Below are 22,521 nucleotides of genomic sequence, written 5' to 3'. Positions count from 1 at the left end.
TGAGGTTTTCTGCACTTTTATGCTATTCTGTGGTGTGGCCCATATTTTGATGGGCCTGTGCATGACATAGGGGTATTATTTGACCTTATTATAGTACTATACTGGGGCCTATGATGGTAAGCTGTGCTGCCACTCCAAAACAATTGGACTCCTAGAACTTCAAATCCCCCCCCCTCCTACACACAACAATGTGACAGTGTGATGTGCAACTGATTTCTAATTTTATGATGTTAGAATGAAGAAACCAGTCAGTATTTTACTTCCTGTCTCACACGCTACCAGAAAGGCAAATAATGGGGAACTGGCTAGACGGCACTGCTGAGGGTGGTATACATCGGATGTTCTGTGTATTCTCACTTTTACCTAAAATTATATTTTTCAAATCTAACTGGATCTTGTTTATTAAAACTGCCCAACAGGGGAATCAATCAACCATATGGTGCTTCTTTCTTTCTGTATTACAGCATTTGACGTAACATTGCACTTTTTTTTTTTTTTTTTGTTGTATCGGCCTTAAAAATGGAGCGTAATTGAACCAAAGCAATAGAAGTGGTCTTTTTTTTCCTTCTTTCTTTTAACAAATCTGTCCACTGGATCCACTTCTGTTTTTTTTCTTGAGTTTTAAATATATTTTCTTATTTGTTTCAATCAAGTAAAGTAAAAGCAAAATGCTAACGTGAACGAGCCCTAAAGCAGAGCTCATTCAATTTGAAAAGGCAGCTAGTAAAAGGCTCTAGTTCTATTATTGCTCCTGAGGTGACTTTGGGGGTGTTTTAAATCCAAGAATCTTTGCTTTAAAGGGACGCCAAAAGCGTGTTGGTAGCACTAATATAACCGGAGCTCCCACCTTTTGAAGTAGGGTCGGGAATACTGGATTTACAGCTGTTATATCTGTGTGCAGAAGGGGGAGCAGGCAGCAGAGAAGAAGGATCTGTGATTCTCCTGTCTTCCCCCCCAAAGATAGCATGGACTGTGCTTTATCATCCCCCATCAGCATATTTGTTCTCTTATTGTCACATATAAGGGCCCTTTCCTCTCCTCCTGCCCCCGCAAAACAGTGAAAACATGAAGACTTGCTCATCTAATCAGGTGCTGCAGTCATTGCTAACCTTGGCATCTTAAACATGTTTTAGAAAGAGGTAAAACAGACAAAAAAAAATACACACAATGAATATTGCCACATCCATAACAACATGTATTATAAAATTATATTATTTATCCAGCATGGTAAATTCCATTTAGTAGTAAAAAAAAAAAAAAAAGGAAAAAAAGAAAATGCCAAAATACCCATTTTGTGTTAATCTTGCTTCCTCAGAACAGGAATAAAAAAGACCCAAAAAGTTGTTTTGTATCTCAAAATGGTGCCTATAAAAACTACAAGTCACCCTACAAAAAAACCCCCAAAAAAACAAGCCAACATATAGCCGGTCAAAAAGTAAAAAAAAAAAAAAAGATTCTCCGGTGCTGGAAAGCAGTGAAAGTTGTATTATGAAGTTTTATATTGTGCAAAAGTAGTAAAACGTAATAAAACACTTAGAAATTTAGTGTAAACAGAATTGTAATTGCGCATAAAATAGGGTTAATATTTATACCACATGGTGAGTGTTGTAAAAATACAATTTTTTTACAACACTCACCCCAAAAATGAGGAACTTGCTATTTTTCTTTGTCCTGCAGCAAAAAGATTGATAATTTACAGTATTCAGTAATAAAGAATAATAATATGAACTCAGTTGGATCGAATGAAACCTCGAACTCGTCCCACAAACTGCAAGGCCTCATACACCTACATAGATGGAAAAAATAAAGATATGTCTGCTGTAATACAAGAAGGGAAATTATTTACATGTGGCATAAATATTTGAATGATAGTTGTGATTTTTTTTTTGTTTTGTTTTTTATGTTTTTTTTTTTAAATGTTCTCTCTGTCTCCAGCACTCCTTCATGAGTGCTGACCGGCAAAACCTGCCTTGCATTCACACTGCCCTGCCAATTTTTGAGGCTTTCTATGGAAAATGGTGTAAACCTCCTTAATATCCTCATTGAACCTGCCAGCACTTGAGTCAGCGCTCAAACAATGGCCGTTCTGTTTGCCACTTTCCTTTCTTCTGCCTTCGTCACATTTTTACGTGGCTCCTCCAAACTTTCCACTTCTGTACAGGACAGGTAGAAAACCGCAGAACACTGGATCCTTTATACTTCAGTCCCCAAGCCCTTGTCTTCACTTTCCGGGATGCCAGTCGTTCTGGGCTCCGCAGCCCCGTCTTGCGCCGTTCATTTGAATGTTTGTACATGCAATTCAAATTCAGCAACAGAGGCCTAAAAATAAATGTTGGCAGAACAGCTTGGAATTTTGTGTTTTGCATCAAGTTAATTTGTATTAGGGGAGGGGTCTGGGGATCGCTGGAATTGATTGCTATTGTGTATGCAGCACCCATTATACTACATCTGGTGATGGCTACATGACTGTAAGGGAGGAAAGTCACTATACAAAGAGCCGGCGCACTATAATAAGACCCCTTGTAGAACGCCCTCATTCATCTTCCACGGAGATGAGTAGATCGCACACGCTACGCTTTTTTTTTGTTTTTTTTTTGCCATTTGGTTTCAAATGGAGACTTTGATCTTTGTGACATTGAATTGGGTTTCTGTGGGCAACGCAGTGATTATATTGAACAAAGGCAAATATTGTACGTTTTGTGGCATTTAATTAGACACATTATTTACTTCGCCTCCAGCTTGTGTGTTCGCGCTTTCTTTATTCTCAGTGATTTGCGCTATTCATAATATATCCTGGAATCAGTGTAATTTGCGGTCGTTGCTCATGCATAGGACGGTACGACACCTGTGCTTCCATCCCCTCCGCATACACACCATTGTTTGTCAAAAGCTAATAATGCATCACATTCTTGACATGTCATGTGTAGTCGTAGATGGGAAATGTTTGCGCTGTTAACTGTTAGTGGCGAGTTTGGAAGAATGTTAACATTGTTTGCAGTGGGTGCCAACTTTTTTGTGGGTGGTGCGTTTATACAACAAAGGCAGTAGTCACTGGGTTGTCCAGTTATCGTACGATATTGCCCATATGCCACTGTGTGTAAAAATAGCCAAGAGCAGTATTACCCATCCTCTGCCATTGGGATAAAATGCTGTAGCCCTGCCATTTTCCCGATGTTGGTTGAGGAGTTGTCATAGGAAGTCACTTGACCACTGCAGCGTCGCCACTCGTTCTCCTGGCATCCGCCCTCACATCCGGGCACCATGATGCCAGGAGTTTAGAATGGTAACTCTACAGCCTCGGATTGGCTGCAGCAGTCAGCTGACTTCCTGTGACATCATCTTCCATAACCAACATTAGGAGGACGGTGGGGCTTTGGCACTGGAACCTTGTGGCAAAGGAAGGGCAAGTACTGCTCTTTTTATTTTAACATATGTGGTGGTATAGGGGCCATGTTGTCCGATAACTGGACAGTTCCTTTAAATTATGAGAACACTGAATATATTCCTAGGTGGGAAATTGAGTACTAAAATATCCTATTGTTGCACCAGTCAAATTTGTTACCTAAATCGAAAGGTGATGCTCAATGTAAATTGGGGTATAATGACTCTTCCCGGAAGGCAGATGTCTTCTGCTGGGTTATCAGGCAGTTGGATCTCAACTTGCCCAATCCTTTTTTTCAATGGTTGATAAGATGCTGCCAATAGTGTTTGGACGAGAACGCTTGGCCAAGCTGAGAATGTATGCCTATGGGGGTGATGGAGCAGTATCGGTCAGCCCAATGAACATTTGGCTGTCATCTGTGTGAAGTGTATGGCCGCAGATATGAGATTATCTGCAGATCAAGCTTATTTTGGTAGCATTTGTCTCTGGGGTTTCCTGGGAATTTACTATTGATGACCTATTCTTAGGATAGGTCATCAGTAGTTGATCAGTGGGGGCCTACCGCTTGGGATCCCTGCCAGTTAACCAATCCTCAGAGCAGTTGAACAGGGAACCTCAATGGGGTTGGTGCCGGAAGTGTAATAGAAGGGCTTTGCTCCTATTGAAATTAATCCATTTAACACATTACTTAGATACGTCAGAAACGGTGCAGCCCAATGGTAGCTAACCGGCCCTCTGAATTAATGTCTGCGGGAGGATGGTTTGGCAGTGCTTTTTAACAATTGACAAGCTTTCCGCTTGTGGGAACTGGTTGTCGGTACATGTTGCAGCCAGTTCTTCCTCCTCTGGTGGTTAGAATTTACTGTACTGATATTTTTAATGTATTTATTTCCTTATTCAATTTGCTGTTCTCAAGATAAGGACTTACGAGGCCTGAACCCTCCAGCTGTTCATGGCACCATGCAAACTATATACATACAAGTGCAGCATTGCTTTCCCTTAATTTTAACATTAAAGACGACCTTCTGAAGTTGGGGCACAATGGGGTACAGTGCCTGCAGTTGTGTTCTGCCATTCCTCTAATCTGCTAGTTCCAGGTCCCATTTTCAGCCATCCTAGATGGCTAATACAACCTTTTTGACTGCCTACGGTTAGACTACTAATGCACTACATATGCTCTCTGATTGGACAGATCCGTGATCACATGAGTAGCACAGGCCAATCTGACAGCAGTACACATGCTGGATGGCTGCTAATGGGACCCAAAAACAGCGGATTGTCGGGGTGGCAGAGAAGAAAAACTACAGTAATATATACCCCCTCCTCTTGTCCCAGCACAGAGTTTTGCCCAAAAACCAGAGGGATGCTTTAACTTATGTCCTGCTGCAGCATTATTGTATTATGAACCTATAGCAATGTTCATCCTGAGCTTCCTGGTTTATTAATATGCGAAACACAGAAAGGCCAGACCTACTGTGATACTTAGTCTGTGGATCCATAATCCGACACCCATAAAAATCTATTAACCCTTTCCAATCAAATTTGTATCCTATTTTTCCTAGGGGGTCTTACTCTTTTTCTGCCATTATATAACGGCGCTATCTGCTGGCTAAAGCCAGTACTGCATGAGGTGACACGTTGGATAGGCTCCGACAGCAGAGAGGCTGGCAATATACAGTAAGAGAACCCTGACGGACGTCTTCCAACGTCAGAGCTCTACAGCCTTAAATCGTAATGTTTTCAGAGGTCACAGTGGATTGGAAAGGCTTAACCTATAAATTATCGGCCTATCCTTCAGATTTTCTACAGTGACACTGCATGCCGAATCAGGCTAGAGCTACTTGGCAATTTCAACCGCCACGGGGGTCACCCAACTAAATATTACTTTGTAGCCTTGTGATCTCCTTTATGTCAATGGGATCACATAAGATTTGTAAGTGACCATGACCGATAAATCACAAAAATCCCACTTCGCTGGACTTATTGATATCCGCATGTTGCAGTCGCGACAACTTTCACCCTGGAAGCCTTGCCTAAGATACCATAAAACAGAACTCTTGGTCCTCTGTAGCTACCATACTGACTTTAGTAATGAATAAATGGCTGAATGTATTATCAATACTTCACACAAGTGGGATTTTTAATGGTATATTTATAGTTTATTATGTGCTTTATTTTTAGTGTCCACACAGAATATTGTCATAATAGTATAAAGCTAGTAATTATGTCAAGTATACAAAATAAAAGGGCAGGTTCAGAAAAGCCTAAATCCGACATTTACTTGTAGTTGATATATGTATGATATGGAATGTATCGGCTTTAGTATAAAGGAAGTTCTTGGATCTTCATGGAGGCGGCTCACCTTTTCTTTTCGTCCTTTTAATCTCTATACCACAAATGCCGAGCACCAGTTTAGATACAAACATTAGAGGATTCACTGGAAGGTTTTCCATCACTTTCATTAAGCCACAAGTATATTTAGCTAAGTGAATGCATGTCTGTTCTCTAGTTAGGTTTGTGGCTTCCATTTCTGGGAATGGCATAAATGATGTTGGAAATGCAGCAGTTACTTCAATCGTGGAGGATGGGAAGTAGCAAAGAGGTCAAAGACGGATTTAATCCTTTTGAAGACATTGGGCGGTCATGACACAGCTGACACCAGCGAGCGGCCTCAATATCTTGATGTATTCTAGTTCATTCTGTCCATTAAGATAGAAAATTACCCACCTCACCACCATATTCAACTTCTCCTTAATCTCAGGCATATTCCTTTTCTCATTCAAACACTCAATCATATCCCCTCGGCTAAAAAAAACACCAAAAAACCTTGAACCGACTGATGCTGTCAATTACCGACTCATCTCAAACCTCCCCTTTATCTCCGAATTATTAGAATGCCTAGTCTATTCCCACCTCACATGCTTTCTCTACCCCCTTTCTAACGTTCTCTACCCCCTCCAGTCCAGCTTCTGCCCCATACACTCGACCGAAACCTCCCTCACAAAAGTATCAAATGACCTGATGATGGCGAAGTTGAGAGCAAACTACTCCCTACTAATTCTCCTTGACCTCTCTGCTGCATTTGACACTGTTGACCACTACCACCTCCTCGCTATGTTTCGCTCTATCTGCCTAAAGGACACTGCTCTCTCCTGGTTCTCCTCCTACCTGTCTGACCGCTCTTTGTGTCTCCTTCGCTGGCTCTACCTCCTTTCCATTTCCTCTTGCTGTTGGGGTCCCCCAGGGATTGGTCCTCGGTCCCCTCCACTTTTCTATCTACACAGCCCCAATCGGACAAACCATCCACAAGTTCGGCCTCCAATATCACCGCTACGCTGACGACACCCAGCTATACACCTCTTCCCGTGACATCTCTGAACCATTCCTCCAAAACATCACTGACTGTCCGCTGTCTCTATTACTATGTCCTCCCTTTTTCTCAAACTTAACCTCTCAAAAACTGACCTTCTTGTCTTTTCGCCTTACAGCTGACCTTCCCCCTCAACATCTCCATCCACAAACAGCATGCCCGCTGCCTGGGGGTCACACTGGATTCTGACCTCTCCTTCACCCCACCCTCACATCCAATCCGTGGCCCGAACACGGCACCTGCACCTCAGAAGTATTGCTAAAATCTGGCTGTTCCTCACCACGGACCCGCTAAGACACTTATCGTTGCCCTCATCCATTCCCGACTCGACTACTGCAACTCGTTGCTGATTGGCCTCTTCCCGCACCAGACTCTCCCCTTTCCAACCCATACTAAACGCGGCAGCCAGATTCTTTTTCCTATTCAGCTGCTTCTCACACGCCCCTGAACCATGCCAGTTGCTGAATTGGATGCCCATCCATTGCAGAACTAAATTCAAACTTCTCACCCTCACCCACACAGCTCTCTATGACGCCGCGCCACCTTCCCTCGGCTCCTTTCTGTCCATATATCACCCAAACTGCGCACTGTGATTAGCCAACACACTTAGATTAAACGCCGCTCTAATTCGATCCACACCTGCTCGCCTCCAGGACCTCACTAGAGCAGCACCGATCCTCTGGAGCGCACTACCCCAAAACATCTGGACAATACCCAGTGCACAAACTTCAGACGCGCCTTAAAGACGCACCTCTTCAGGGAGGCATACCAAATCTCCTGATCTAATCCCCCACTCCCCACAACATGCCCCTCTCTTTGGTCCCGCACACTTTTCATTTTGCCTATCGTACCCATTTTCTGCTGCTGTACCTCCTTATCGCCCCCCCTAACCGTTTTTTTCCCCCTTAATGACGAAATACCACACGTAATCTTCGTACTGTTTGTTCCCCCATGCCCCATCTCCTGCCCCTGTACCTCCTGTATCACCCCCACCCCGTCTCTCTCTAAATAATTGTATACAGCATGTAATAGTTGTATTGTTTGTGCTCCCCCATACTTTGAAAGCGCTGTGGAATAAGTTGGCGCAATTATTAAACTTTTAAAATAAAACATTTCAAATCTTGGGTTTTCTTTCTCCACATGAAAATGGTCAGATAAAAACTGCACCAAGTCTGGTCTACTCTCCTCCATCAATGCAAATTGTCTGGCGCTCTTTAAATCTATCTCTAGACCGTATCTTTCCATTATACTCTCATGTAAAGCTGATGAAAACGTCCCTTTGCCTTGTGCAGTGATGTTATAGGTCACACTGCATTCTTCTAAAAGTGGCCACATGGGCTCGGCTGAGCTTATAAGTGTTTTCAACGGGAGAAAGTCTCAACTGGACTCCTCTGGCAGTGACTTCTCTTACAGAAACGCATGATCAGGCATGTTGAAGTCCAGAATCCCTAATCCACCTTTTCCTTGACATCTACCATTAAGGGGAAAGTCTGTGGCTGCCATACATATTAGGCGTCTTACACTCCTTGACCAAAAAAGAAAAAACGCACCCAGGTACAAATCTCAGATTGCTGCAAAACCAGACATGTAGTTTGGATTACAATTGTGGTCTGATGAGACACGGGGTCTTGCCACCAGAGGCTGCAAAAGTACTTTCCCCGTTGGCCCATACAAAGGCTCTCTAAGGCTACTTTTGTGTAACTCTTGCTAAGAGATTGTTGACCTCTAGACACTTCTGCGATGCACTAAAAGCCCTTTTACCCAGTTAACAGACTTTAAGAAGAGGTGCATTATTGGATTAAGAGAAGCTTGATGGTCATTTTGATGAATTGCCCGCCATCTAGGCCATTCTGGCCAAGCTGTTGGGAGTTGTTGGGAGCAGTGGTTACGTAAAGGCATTCACACACTGTGAAGAGGCTCTGGACAACCTAGATAGACCACCAGTAGAGGATTGTTTGATTTGCCAACAAGCACAAGAAGGTCCAGTAGTTTCGTCATCCACCATCCAGACACAGGTGGCACCTTCATTACAGACTCTGCCAGGACCATTTCCCAGCGTTTAGCAGAAGGAAATTTGGTATCACGGCACCCATTACATATCCTGCCATTAACACCCCGACACTGTCACGTTCATTTGCCTTGGTGTAGTGAATGAGAAACCTGAACTGCTACGGACTGGAACCGTAGCAACAAATCCCTGGTTCTCTCTAGGAACTGAGGAAGGTTGTGTTAGAGTATTTAGGCCTCATGGTGGGCACATCAATCCTGCTTTTGCTGTGGTGCGACACAGTACCCCAATTGCTGGTGTGGTGATCTGTGGAGCCGTCGCATATGATAGTCTGTAAGGCCTCGAATCGCTATGAGGGACACTAATAGCTCAGTGATATGCTCCATAAAATCTTCGGCCACATATGTTGCTTCTCATGGCAGGCATATCAGCATGCATTTTTTAGCATGATGATGCTTGCCCATTCCTAGGTTTCCTAGGAATGCCTCAATCGGGTTGCCATACTTCCTTGGCCTGCCCAGTCCGCCGATTTATTGCTGATTGAGCATTTATGGGACCAATTGGGACACCAGCTTCTGCAGACTGAGTGTGCGGGATCTAGTGGCTCAGTTACAACATCTGTGGGCAAATGTGCCACAGGATAACATATGGAGCCTGTATGCATTCATACCCGACCGGATATCATCATACATGCGGTGGTTTCTTGTAGATGACAACAGAACTATGGGGGTTCTGAGTTGGACATAGAAAAGCAGGTGTGGTGAGGGCACAGTATGCTTCTTGGGAAAAAAATATAGGACATTGAGACGTCGTTACATTCGTTGGTTCCATCTTCTTTTGTCATCTTTGATGGCAGTTTTAGTTACTCCATGTAGAGTAACTATCGCCATTTGTACAAACAAAAGATCCCCCGGAGAACGTCTTGTCCTAGCAGCATTTCATTTAATTACACAGGATCGAGTGTTTTTCTCTTCCTTTTCAGCAGCACTATCGTTTTTAATTATTGTAAATGTGCTCTTAAACATGGTGAGACAAGACCTGGGTGGGGTTTAGTTTCCTCCGGCTGCAAATCGAGGATATTTAAAAATTTTTGTTTTAATGTTGTAAAATGACTGGCATGGAGACGTTCCCATTCTTACACACCCTTACCCTCTGCTGAAAGCAGGAAAGTCATGTCCTGGTATACAAAGCAAATGGAAAAGATGACTGTAGCCTTATATGTGCCGTTACTGGGGACTTATCTATCACACACTGTGCTTGTTTTTGATTTAGAGATATTAAGTCAGGAAATAATCTTTGATCTGTAACACTAGATTCATATTGCGTGCACAACTCTGTTTAGGGCTTGCATCCCAGGGCTCCCATTGAAAACTGTGTCCACATAGATGACTGAATGGCTCCATAGACTGTGATTAGTAGAACAGAGATGAAAACCGCAAATATTTGCCCGCCATTCAGATAATGTCTGGGATGGAACCACTTAAGCGGGGTGGGGGTGCTAAACATAGTATGAATGTAGCCAATGACTGATCGGCATCAGCTCTATTCTCATTTGTACAAGGAAAGACCAGAAGCAATGGGATGAAACTGAAAGAGAGGAGACACAAATTAGATATTAGAAAAGGCTTTCTGACAGTGAGGGTGATCAATGAGTGGAACAGGTTACCACTGGAGGTGGTGAGTTCTCCTTCAATGGAAGGGTTCAAACAAATGCTGGACAGACATCTGTCTGGGATGATTTAGTGAATCCTGCAATGAGCAGGAGGTTGGACCTGATGACCCTGGAGGTCCCTTCCAACCAGTCTGAGTCTGAGACCTGCCAGAAGACATTCCCCTTGACATTTTGGGGAACTTTTTCAGACTTTTTAAATAAAGAGGCAAGGCGTAAATTGTGCCCAAAAATGCAACAAGGTTTTGGTGTAATTTTTGGTTCAAACTAAGCCAACTAATGTTATAAATTTAGACTAGTTCTTAACCTGGGCTCGATCAAACCCCAGGGGTTCGATGAGTCAGCCTCGGGAAGAATGAAAGGGGGAATCCCCGTAGCCGAATAGTTCTGTTTCTGGATGGAACCAAACAGTGCCTGGCAGCTCCTATTTACTTAAATGGGATCGTCCCACTTTCCGCCAACCTGCCTGGTTTTTGGATGCAAGAAAAAGCGCTGCCATTATTTTGAGCCAGATCTGTGATGGAACCTCCAGCCGGAAGTTCCAATGCAGATGTGAAATCAACCAAATTGTGAGGCACAGAGCGAAATAAAACTAGTATGATGGGTTCAGACATGTTCACTTTTCTAGATTACTTGGTCATCCTTTGCGCTTTTGCTGACAATAGATGTTTTCCTGAATTTGGCCGTCAGCGTTGATAATTTCGTCAACTTCCTGTTTCCTTCATGAAGTAATGTACTGTTCTACTATTGTGATTGTTCTCATTACGTTGGTCGGTTTGCATTGGCTGGCATACTGTAAATTGTTTGTATGTAGTAAACGTTCTTGTTCGGTCTGCCAAAGGGGTTCAGCTGGAGAGAGCCGGGCTTAACTAGTTGTGTGTCGCACATCGCATATCTCTGGTACTCCTTTATGGGTTTCCAATAGGACTGCAAAAAACATGAAAAATGCTATAGTAATAGTACTGTAGATGTACTATTTATGAATAATGTAGAAAGGGAGATTGAAAGGTACTTGGTTACTTATAATGGAGGTCTCCGCTTTGTAAGATGACCAAGTACAACTCACAAAGGTCCAGATGACAGCGCACAGACAGATTATAGCCTATGGGACTATGCATGCTACCCTTTTTTGCATGCAGACCAATAGCCGACATGAAAAAACTCATTATACTGTCTGTATAATGGTTGAGGATTAGCACATGCAAAATACATGTCGGTGTGAAAGCCAGAGAGGTGTCCAATGCAGAGTATGCCTAAGCCTCTCGGGTATAACTCAGACACACGGCAAGTGTGTCGGTAGCCTAGGAAGTGTGAGACCATTAGGCTCAGTGGTCAGTATGGAAACTGCAGCGTTTTGTAGAATGTTTTATCATTTTTTTCTAATATTCATAGTGACTTGGAAAATTGGGGGAAAAAATTGCCAAAAACCCCCCATAAAAGTTTATTTCAACATTAGGACATTTTGTATTGACCCAGTCTCTTTACATACAAGTTCTACTTCTTTATTTCGCCATGTAAGTGAATAGAATTACGGTAGTAGTACAAAAAGGAAGGGGAATTTACAGACCAAAGACTTAGCAAATTTCTACCCTTTTTTTTTTTACATCTCACTAATGTAAAGTGTAGTGTTACGGCAGAGAGATGTTTCACTATTTTCTCGCGCAAATTATTGGTGTACATGTATTCCATCCATGGCATGCACCTAAGGAAGAGGGATGTGTATCTAAGGGTGAGTTCACACACATCAGAATTGTTGCTCAATTTTTGCTGTGGAGTGTGTACCAAAATTCTACCAAAAAAAAAAAAAAAGTACAGTGAAATGTAAGTAACTAGGTTTTACCAAACCCCATTCACAGTGGAATGTAGTCATGGTGCGGTTTTTCAAATCTTCAGCAAGCTCTAGGTGGCGCAGAATAGCGGTGAGTTTTTACGGAATGTTTTGTTCATTGCAAGACAGTGAAATCTGCTGTGAAAATTGGCAACAAAATTGGCACCAATGAAGCCGTGTGCCGTTGACGTGCGAGGAAAATTTCCCCCATGAGCTCACATACCCTAACATGCCTACCTAGTTGGGCCATATGTGTTATGCCATTAGGAAGTTTAGGAAACATTTTGCACAATTTTTGTAAATTCTACAAAAATTCTACCGTCAAATCTCCATTACTTCTGTAAATATCCCGAGAGAACGTTTTCAACCAATGAAAATATTAATTAATCAGAAAAATCGACCATGCTTAATACATTTTGGACTAATGCTGCCTTCTCACTGTTCTGGGAATGCACACTCGTACTTTTCTTTTTTTAATGAACAGGAAAAAAAAAGATTCTAGTATATAAAAGGGAAACTTTCCGCAGCACATTGTTTGGTGTGAGGGCGGCCTGACATCTCTGCAGTCAATTATCAGTATCTCAATCTTTCAAGGGCTTCTCTTTTAGAACTGGAAAACTCTCGCTGCGTATGTTTTACCCACTTACAGACATGTTTTGTATTTCATTTGCAAATTTAGGTAAGGTTCCAGTAATTTGCATACAATTTGTCATATATACCCATTCCAAGCATGTCCTAGACATGTCATGCAGAAGGTCTGTTCTTCTCCAACATGCATTATGCCGTCTGTAGGAGATCACTTTGTGGTTGAAATGTTCAGGGTTTGCTTTAAGAATCGCCTAAAAGTCTATGTAGGAAAGTCATTCCTTGGCTTGATTCCAGCCTGTGGAGTAGTGAGACCCCATTAAAGCATTTTTGATGAGCATGAATTTGCCATGGTTTGAAGTAGCTTATGATTCCATGATCTGACATGCAGATAACTGTTGTGCAAAAGCTGGAACTTATGTGGGGAAGTAATGCAACTTTTAGGCGAGCCAATTATCGTTTGAATGAGCGAGTGGCCTCAACGCTAACTCATTCGCACTCATTCAGCGTGTTTAGACAAGCATATCATCGCTCACTTCTCGTTCAGTGTTTCACTTTCCCATGTGCAGGAATGCTGCCTTCCAATAGGTGGCACTGCAGAGGTATTGTTTCATCTCCCTTATTTGCATATTACCCAGAGGAGCATGAATGGCCTTATAAGTCTCGCCACTCACTCCCCTTCTAGGTGCTCACCCTAAGGAGAAAAGATACCGTTAATGACCCACATCACAGGCCTCTCGCTAGCCAACCCAGAAAGCTACTGCACACTGATGAGGGGCAAACACCCTGAACCAGCTGTCTCTGTATGGATTCTGGCTTGGCTTTCAATTTCCAGTCATTGTTACAAGGCTTGTATAAAGATTCTAAGATTGACTTGCAGGAATGCTGCCTTCCAATAGGTGGTGCTGCAGAGGTCTTGTTCCATTTCCCTTATTTGCACATTCCTATGTCAAACACTGATTGGGAACGGTTGAAACGAAACGAGAAGTGAATGAGCCAATGACTATTTTTAGTTCTGGTGAAACTGAACAACTAATGAAAGGGAACGATTCTTATTCGTTGTTTCTGTGGCTCGCTTTTAAACCGAACAGTCATAGCTCAATTTAGCTTGTTTTGACAATTTTTTTTGGAACGCAACTTAATTAGTTACCATTTCCAAGATTGTAAAGACTGCTTTTCTAAGTAGATCTTTGCACTATTTTTTTTTTTTACAAAGTGGAGAGGAGGTCCTGTGCTTAAATAAAGTTTGACAGCCTATCCAGGGCATTGAGAACCAAAGTTTGGTCTGACTCAGTGCCCAACAGTCATCCCAGGGTTTATCACAGGAGCTATCAATGAATGGAGGAATCCAGAGAGGGTTTTTGAATTGTTTCGTGTAAAAAGGCCATTCTGTCCCGGGATTCCGCCTGAATTGCTGAAAACCACGTTCAGACAAAACCCTGAATGGATCAATAGGTTTTTTCGTCAAACAGAAACCAGTAAGGTTTCCATTTGACATTTTTGTGTTGTTTTTTGGCATTTTTGCCAGACAGAATAGCGGAGTTGATAGCACTTTTCTGTCTGACACAAATGCCAGAATGGAAACTTAGGTGGTTTCTGTTTAATGAGAGCCTAAATTTTATTTCAGAGTTCTATCATAATGACTTTTTTGGAAAGGTAAAGTTTTGGGAGCACACTGAAACCTAGTCTAAAATGTATTGACGGCCTTAGGCAGAATGCAGACGGCTGGGTCGGAATCCGAACGCAAGATTCTCGTGGGATGCGAATCTGTGCTCCTGCAGGGACCTCCGGCTTACCTGTCCTGCGTCTTCACTCTGCGCTGTGGCTGTGCCGCAAATGCGCAGTACAGAGCCGCCGCATCAGTGATGACGTGGCCGTGCAAGCCTGTGTGAGGCTTACACTGAAATAGGACATGCTGCGATTTCCACCACACGAGCGGACTATAGCAGTGGATTTCCCCTCGTGGGCTGGAAATGCATTTTTCAATGCATGTCTTATGGGCTGTATTTGGGATTCCGCAGTGCAAATACGGCCGTGTGCATTGGGCCTTAGGCTAGAGGCACATGCTTGTAATGTAAAGTATAGAATCATAAAATAGTAGAGTTGGTAGGAACCTCCAGGGTCATCTGGTCCAACCCCCTGCTCAGTGCAGGATTCACTAAATCATCCCAGACAGATATTTGTCCAGCCTCTGTTTGAACACTTCCATTGAACAACTCACCACCTCCCGTGGTAACCTGTCCCACTCATTGATCATCCTCACTGTCAGAAAGTTTTTTTCTAATATCTAATCTGTATCTCCTCCCTTTCAGTCTCATCTCATTACTTCTAGTCTTTCCTTGTACAGATAAGAATAGGGCAGATCCCTCTGCACTGCGACAGCCCTTCAGATATTTGTAGACGGCTATTAAGTATCCTCTCAGCCTTCTTTTTTGCAAGCTAAACATTCCCAGATCCTTTACCCATTTCCCATAAAACATAATTTGCAGACGTTCACCATCTTGGTAACTTTTCTCTGAACTTGCTCCAGTTTGTCAATGTCCTTTTAAAATCTGAGTGCCCAGATCTAGACACAGTATTCCAGATGAGGTCTGACTAAGGAAGAGTAGAGGGGGATAATGACCTCACGTTATCTAAACTCTATGCTTCTCTTAATACATCCCAGAATTGTGTGTGCCTTTTTTTTGCTGCTGCATCACAATGTTGACTCAAGTGCAACTTCCATGTGCTGTTCAATCTACATGAACCCTGCACATTGAATACCTTCATTCGTATGTGAAAACCGACTGAAATAGGACATACTATAAATTTTTTCACGAGAGCCATTGATCCATGAGAAAAATGACTCGTGTATAGCCTTCTAGGCTATATAATGGAGCTGTGTACTACTTTGGAATTCCATGGACAGCGCACAGCCTGAAAGTACATCTGTGTGCCTTTAGCCTTAGGATAATTCCAACTCTATTGTTTGCTAACTTATTGGTACCTGATAAGATGGAGAGTTCTATGCATGTAACCACAGGCCATGAGTAAAGTAAACTGGACTGACCTAAGCTAGGGCAATATTACCTTCACAGCTTTCTTAAGCTCTTCGAGGGCTACCTGAATGGTAGTAACAGCATGGGTGAAGTCTAGCACCAGAAAAAAATAATAAAGGTCAAAAATCCAATTTATTGATACGCGTTAAAAATTCATGATTGTTCCAGTTTACTCGTATCAAACTCCCCCAAAAAACAGGTTTTTACTCATAGCAGCCAAGTTCTTATCTTTGTTGTACTGGGTTGCTGATCACTCCTTATAATCTAATATCTGCTCAGTGCTATGGAGCATTTTATTGATGGTTTTATATTTATAACACTGTTACGTTTCCAACCTGTATGTAAATATTGTCTCTTTTTTTTTTTTACAGGGAGAAAGCGAATCTGATAAAGGGCTGTTAATGAGAAAACTTGTCCTGTCTGGGGTCCTGGCAAGTGAGGAGATCTATATTAACCAGTTGGAAGCACTGCTTTTGGTAAGGAGATCATTATATATTTATGAACAGTAATAATATATCACTTCATCATCTGTTGAATAATTAGTTTACGGGAAGTTGTGTCTTACTGGTGGAGGGAGAGAAAATCTCAAGTCATGTTCTGTTTACTGTAAGCCATTATCACATCAGTATGGTATATCGATATTTTAAATATCCCTACTGAGGAGCCTCCTGTTAAGATAATATACTATATTAGACATAAAGCTCTGGAAAAACAAACAAACCATATGCACTCACATATATGTTCCCAAATTATAGTACATAAATACTCCGCTCGAAACCCCCCAAAATAGCTCCCCAGTTGAGTCTTGTTGACGGGGTTTGTTCACACTGTGGAGTTCACTATGCAAAAATTTCACTTGAATTTTGCCTCTAAAAGCCGTATGCACTTCTTTGCACGGATCCGTAAGCGAAATTTGTCTTGTCAATGAGCAAAAATCTGCATGTGGAAAATCACATTTCTCTGCGTCTCCGCATCAAGAAGTGACCTATCACTTCTTGATGTGGAAACTAGATTTTCCACGTCGAAATTCAGCCTGTTGATTTTGCCCATTGACGGGGCAAATTTTGCATGCTGTTGTATGTGAAAAACTGCATCAAAAAGACGTAGGTTTTGGAGGCGGAGTGACTTCTGGACCCTATGAGATTAATCACCGGTTTTATCCGTTGCCCGTGATATTCATGATTTATGTCTACCTTTTTTGGATGTTATGATCAAAAAAGTTGGGGTGGATGACCACTAGAGATGAGCGAGCACCCAAATGCTCGAGTCCACGTTATTAGAGTCAAGCTTTTCGTAAAATTCGAGAGCTCTACTCGAGTAACGAACCCCATTGACTACAATGGGAGACTCGAGCATTTTTGTATGTGGGACGCCAGGCCCCGAGCTTTTTTTTTTTTTTTCCCCCCTCGGTTCATCTCCCTCTCCCTCCTGACAAAAAATTTGCCAATGACGCAAGCTGCGTCGCTGCAGGGAGGGGCCGAAACAGGCACGTCACAGCGGGGAGGAGCCAAAAACTGGGGCAGGGTCGAACACTGCTTGATGCTCATTCGAGACACGAGCACCATCAAGTACGCTAATAGTCGGACGAGCATCAAGCTCAGCAGAGTATGTTCGCTCAACTCTAGTGACCACCTTTTGGAAACAGACTTCTTCCAATAACTTATTAAGGAGGTATAGTCACCATCCACTTAGTTCAGGAAGGGTATTCCTAAGGGCCAATTCATGTGTATTAGGTGGAATTGTATTTCTATGGTGGACTTCAAAAGTCGAGCTTAGAATCTCACATATCAGTTTCTTGAAAGAGGATATCCTTATTCTATTCCGAATGATGTCTATGAGCATGCACTTAGAAAAGATGGAACTACTTTATTGACATCCTGACTTAAAGATGATCAGGATAATCTTATTTGTCTGATTAGAATTTTTGATGGTAGGAGTCGGTCAGTTTTTGAGATTTTGACATTACACTGGGGGCTACTGAGGATTGACTAGGACCTATGTGAACTTTTACCGAATTACCCTAATGTTACTTTGAGCAAAGATAGGTTTCTTAGTGACACAATCGTACATCGGCTTTTATAGTAAGGAAACAGTCCAAGATACATGGCTTGGGTAGACGTCTTTTGGGTATATATAGATGTGGTGACTTCATAGCTTGTCCCTATATCTAGACAAGTAAGACCTATACCAACTTGGTTACAGGTAGGGTTTATAATATTAGAAGGCGGGGTTTGTGTATGTAGGTGTAGTTCTCCATTGGAATATGTAGAGAAGACAATGAGGTAGTTAAGGAGGAGGATAGGGCACCATCTCCGATACATACGTCATAGATGTGATACACCAATAGCCAAACATGTATGATGATGTCATAATGGTGATTTGAGTACATTGAAGTTTACTGTCAGGCAGAATATATTCATCACATGAAGACGATGGTTCCTATGGGTCTGAAATGAGGTGCTGTCTTTCACCGGTTATTAACAGGCCACCATGATACATAAATGACTGTCTATAAGCCTTTTTCCCTTATCGAACAAAATAGTTTGTGGGTTTCATCATATAGGAATATGGTTACAGAATCTTTTTATTTTTGATGCCCGGTAACCATGTACTTTTTGTGAGATCTCTGGGCTCCGTCATTGGCTGCAACACAATTAAAACAAGGACAGTTCTCCAAGGCTTAAAATATAAATAAAATGAAAAGTTCTCCAAACTGGACCCTCAACATTTAGGACATCCAATAAAGGAGAGTGTCAATAGGGCGTCCGAAGGAGAAACTACCTCAGTCATAAATGCACAAGACTCTGTCCTCCGAAATGCGCTGCACTCCTAATTCTATTTGCACCATAAGTAAATGGTTTCATTCAATCTCTATGGGCCTGAGATATCAAATATGGATGCTAACAGCATGACATTCACCCAAATAGGGCTGGACGGGTAGGTTGCACCGCCACCATATTTTGGTCACAATCCAGAGAGACCAATCCAACAGACTTGAAAAAGACTTGCTAAGGGTCGAAACGTTGTATTTTACGTCTGGAGGAATAAAAAAGTTTTTACTTGCACCAAGTTGCTGTCATCTTTACCTCTTCTGTGAATCTCTATGGGCCTGGATCCTAAGACACAGCTTTGAGTTTACATTATAGTACACCTGAATTTTGGGGGTCGGTGGGAGGGGTCTCCTTATTTGGAGTTCTTTTTATTTTATGCCAGTATTTTGAGCCTGTTTGACCATTGGAGCACTGGGATTTATTACTTTCTGGCTGCTACAGTCTGTGATGTCACATAAACTGGATGCTGCTGCAGCCTGTAAGCAGCACATTACATTAGAGACTGCCGGCAGGGAGAGGTATAAGTATGAACTGATTTATTATTTTTACATATTGGCGACCTGAGTTAAAGAGAGAATTTGTCTAAATACCTATTTAAATGTATCTAAGGCAACATTTTTCAACACAGCGGATTATATCTTTGGTAGGCTATAGATGCCATTAGCCATCATGAACATTTGTTCATGGGTTTCTTTCAGGCAATCATCCTTGAAGTGGTCAAAATTGGAAATTAAAGGTGAATTTCCGTGGACTTATGGCTGATCGATGAGGGTCCACTACTCGTGATCTCCGCTAATTCTATGGCCCGTTGTCAATGCAGCGGACCCAGACATCGACATGTGTGGTCAGGGCTGGAAGTGTAATAGACTACTTCCCTCTCAATGAATTCAATGGGAGTGATGCCTTCTATTACACTTCTGCCACCTGACTGCAGTCAGAGCCAGAATTGTAATAAAAGGCTTTGCTCCCATTTATTTCTAGGGGGGTGAAGCAGTCTATTACACTTCTGGCCCTGACCACCAATGCAGTTGCTCGGCTTTACTGCATTGACAGCAGACCTGAGGATCACCTGATTTGGCTAAGGGTGGGTCAGCAATATTAAATAACCTGGAAAACCCCTTTAATGCCATTTGTATGGCCAGCCTCATGTGACCGATGGGTCTTTGGCTCTGTCAAGCACAAGGACCCTGATGTGATTGCTGTCTCTGCACCTCTTATCGTTTCATCGCAGTATATAGGGCAGCCACGCATTCTGTTAAACAGAGGAAAAGCATTTAAGCCAACACTGTCGGAAGCTACGATAAGCTCACAGAACCTAATTATAACCCCTCCACAACACGGGACGTACGCTTAATGCCTGTGACTTGGGGTTTGTACGGAGGGGGATCAGGAGCCGATCCTGCTTCATGCAATGCGGGTAACGGCAGTTTCCCACAGCTGACAATGATCGCGGCTGTTAACACTGAACACCCCCCACCCCCACCACCAGTTTTGCAGGATCCCAAACGACTCCACCCCCCGATGAGATCTTGAGGTGCCGTTCAGATGCCATGGTCGCCTGGGGCCTTCTGAAATCCCCCTTTCCCCTAGTGCTGTCACGACCTATTGAGTTGAATGCTTGTCAGATCACATCAGGCAATGATCAAGCGATCAAAAGTTCAAGTTCCCTATGGGGACTAAAAAAAAAAAATGTTAAAAAGAAGTTAAAAAAACAGTGATTTAAAAAAAAAAACCACCAAAAGCATTAAATGTTGAAACAAAAGATCAAAACAAATACACAGATTTGGTATCGCCACACCCATAAAAATTCGATCTATCAAAGTAATGCATTATTTATCCCGTGAAAAATAATACGCACAACGCCAGAATTGCACTTTTTTTGGTCCCCCTGTTTTCAAGAAAAAATTTAACAAAATGTGATCAAAAAGTCATATGCGCACCAAAATAGTACCAATAGAAACTATAGAACGTCCCACAGGAAACAAACCCTCACACAACTATGGCGATAGACAAAAAAGGTATGGCAGTCAGAAGATGGGGACAGAAAATATAATTTTCATTTTTTTCCCAAAGATATCTAACTTTTTAAAAGTACTACACAGAAAAAAAAATTAAATTTGGTAACTTATCGCACTAGCACACAGAATTTTTGCCTCAGTGTGTACACCTCAGAAACAAGCCCTCACTACCCCCCAAAAATGGAGAAATTTCTTTTTTTTTCTATTCGACGCCACTTAAAAAATTTTTAAACGTCTTTCAGAACGCTACACGGTACATTAAATAGTACCATTAAAAAAACAAGCCCTCACACAACTACGTCGATGGATAAATAAGTTGATTTTTTAAAAAGTGGGACGCAAAAAAAAAAAAATTTTCAAAGTTCCATGTCCGAAGAGCTCCTGCACACTGATGATTGCACATCGTTGCGTCTTTTTTTTTTAAAGCAAATTTCAATAGGACTTTCCAATGTTAAAGCCACATTGCACAAAAATTGCAAAACACAAACTTGGGGGGGGGGGTTAAGCTTGGATGGAGGAGCAATAAGCCCAGAGAGCAGGGAAGGAAGTATATTCAAATTTTTTTATTTTTTTTAGGTTTTAAGGCTGCTGAGATCAATTTTTATACTATGGGAAACCTCTCAATGTGTATGCATTGGTTTAGGCTGGAAATGTTTCTGTATTCAGAACTGGTTGTCGCTTCCTGTCTTTAACTAATAGTATGCTAACTAATCTGTGCTTCCGCAATTTGGGTCCCATAGACAAAAACAAACCAAAATTTATTTTTGTAAGTTAAAAAAAAAAAAGTAATCAAAAAATAAACTACAGCTAAACTTCTCACACATCCGGAAGAAACCTCTACAAAACCCATCAAACCTAAAAAGTGCGGTGAATGCATTGATGCCTCCGGGTGCTTTCGCACTACAACTTTAGTCTGTTTACCAATGCACTGGAAACTCCACACAAATATGGTAAACGGAATCATATACCCCTATTTACCCAATGGAGGATAAGTTGATCTGTGTTCAAGTGGTTTCTGTTTTTTGCTGCATAAAACAAAGTAGGAGGCATTCACAAAAAAAACCCGAAAATAAACCTACTAGGGCAGATTTACTACCGAAAATGTGACACTTTTTTGGCTTAAATTGCGTCGGCGCACTGTGTTGCGTGCTTTGCAACGCGTTTATCATGTGCTTTTAATGTTGGACACTTTTTATTAACTGACAAAGGGGCGTGGCATAAGTGTGACACTCTGCAGCAAATTTTGGCCCAAAAGTCAGTTTATAGGTGCTATAAAGTTATTCTATGCAGCCTAAAGATATGCCAGATGGGTCTATTCACATGGGCGTTTGTAGCTTGAATAGTCAGAGTAAAGAAGAAAAATAAATCCCTGCGTGTCCTATTCTTGTCAGAATTATGGGTGAGAATAGTACATGCAAATGTGTGGCGTCCTGCACATCATACAGCACACAGACGGGGGTCTGTCTGCTGTCCGATGATGTGTAGGCACGAGTGATGGCCGGCCGGCAGTCCGTGGGATGCCTGTCGGGCTCATAGCCGTGCCGTATAAAGGGATCTTTAGGCATTGCAAAAAATTGTAAATATTTGTCGGCCTTCTATAGAGGTATGTCTCAAGGTTTAATTGCACAAAAACGTAAAAGTTGGCTATACACATTACATAGTTGCCTGTCAAACACTCATTTGTATGACAGCTAGTTCACCAGACTGCACCATAGGGCTCCTGTCCACGTGCGCTGCGATATCCCACGGCAGATCGCTGCCGCCGGGGAGCAGGGGAGAGCTGACTGCTCTC

The 22,521-nt window shown here is 42.2% G+C and overlaps 1 protein-coding gene across 3 annotated transcripts in view; it reads left to right on the top strand.

Moving 5' to 3' along the window:
* ABR (ABR activator of RhoGEF and GTPase) overlaps nucleotides 1–22,521 on the top strand; it is a 361,360-nt gene that overhangs the window by 183,187 nt on the left and 155,652 nt on the right. For all 3 annotated transcript variants that reach the window (XM_066599543.1, XM_066599544.1, XM_066599545.1), the window contains one exon: nucleotides 16,252–16,356. In XM_066599543.1, coding sequence (XP_066455640.1) covers nucleotides 16,252–16,356 — 105 coding nt within the window. The remainder of the gene's footprint in view (nucleotides 1–16,251; nucleotides 16,357–22,521) is intronic.

The sequence above is a fragment of the Eleutherodactylus coqui genome, chromosome 4 (genome assembly GCF_035609145.1).
Source record: "Eleutherodactylus coqui strain aEleCoq1 chromosome 4, aEleCoq1.hap1, whole genome shotgun sequence".
NCBI classification, from domain to species: Eukaryota; Metazoa; Chordata; class Amphibia; order Anura; family Eleutherodactylidae; genus Eleutherodactylus; species Eleutherodactylus coqui.
Note: the sequence above shows the minus strand (reverse complement) of the source record. Positions and strands in the feature narration are given on the sequence as shown.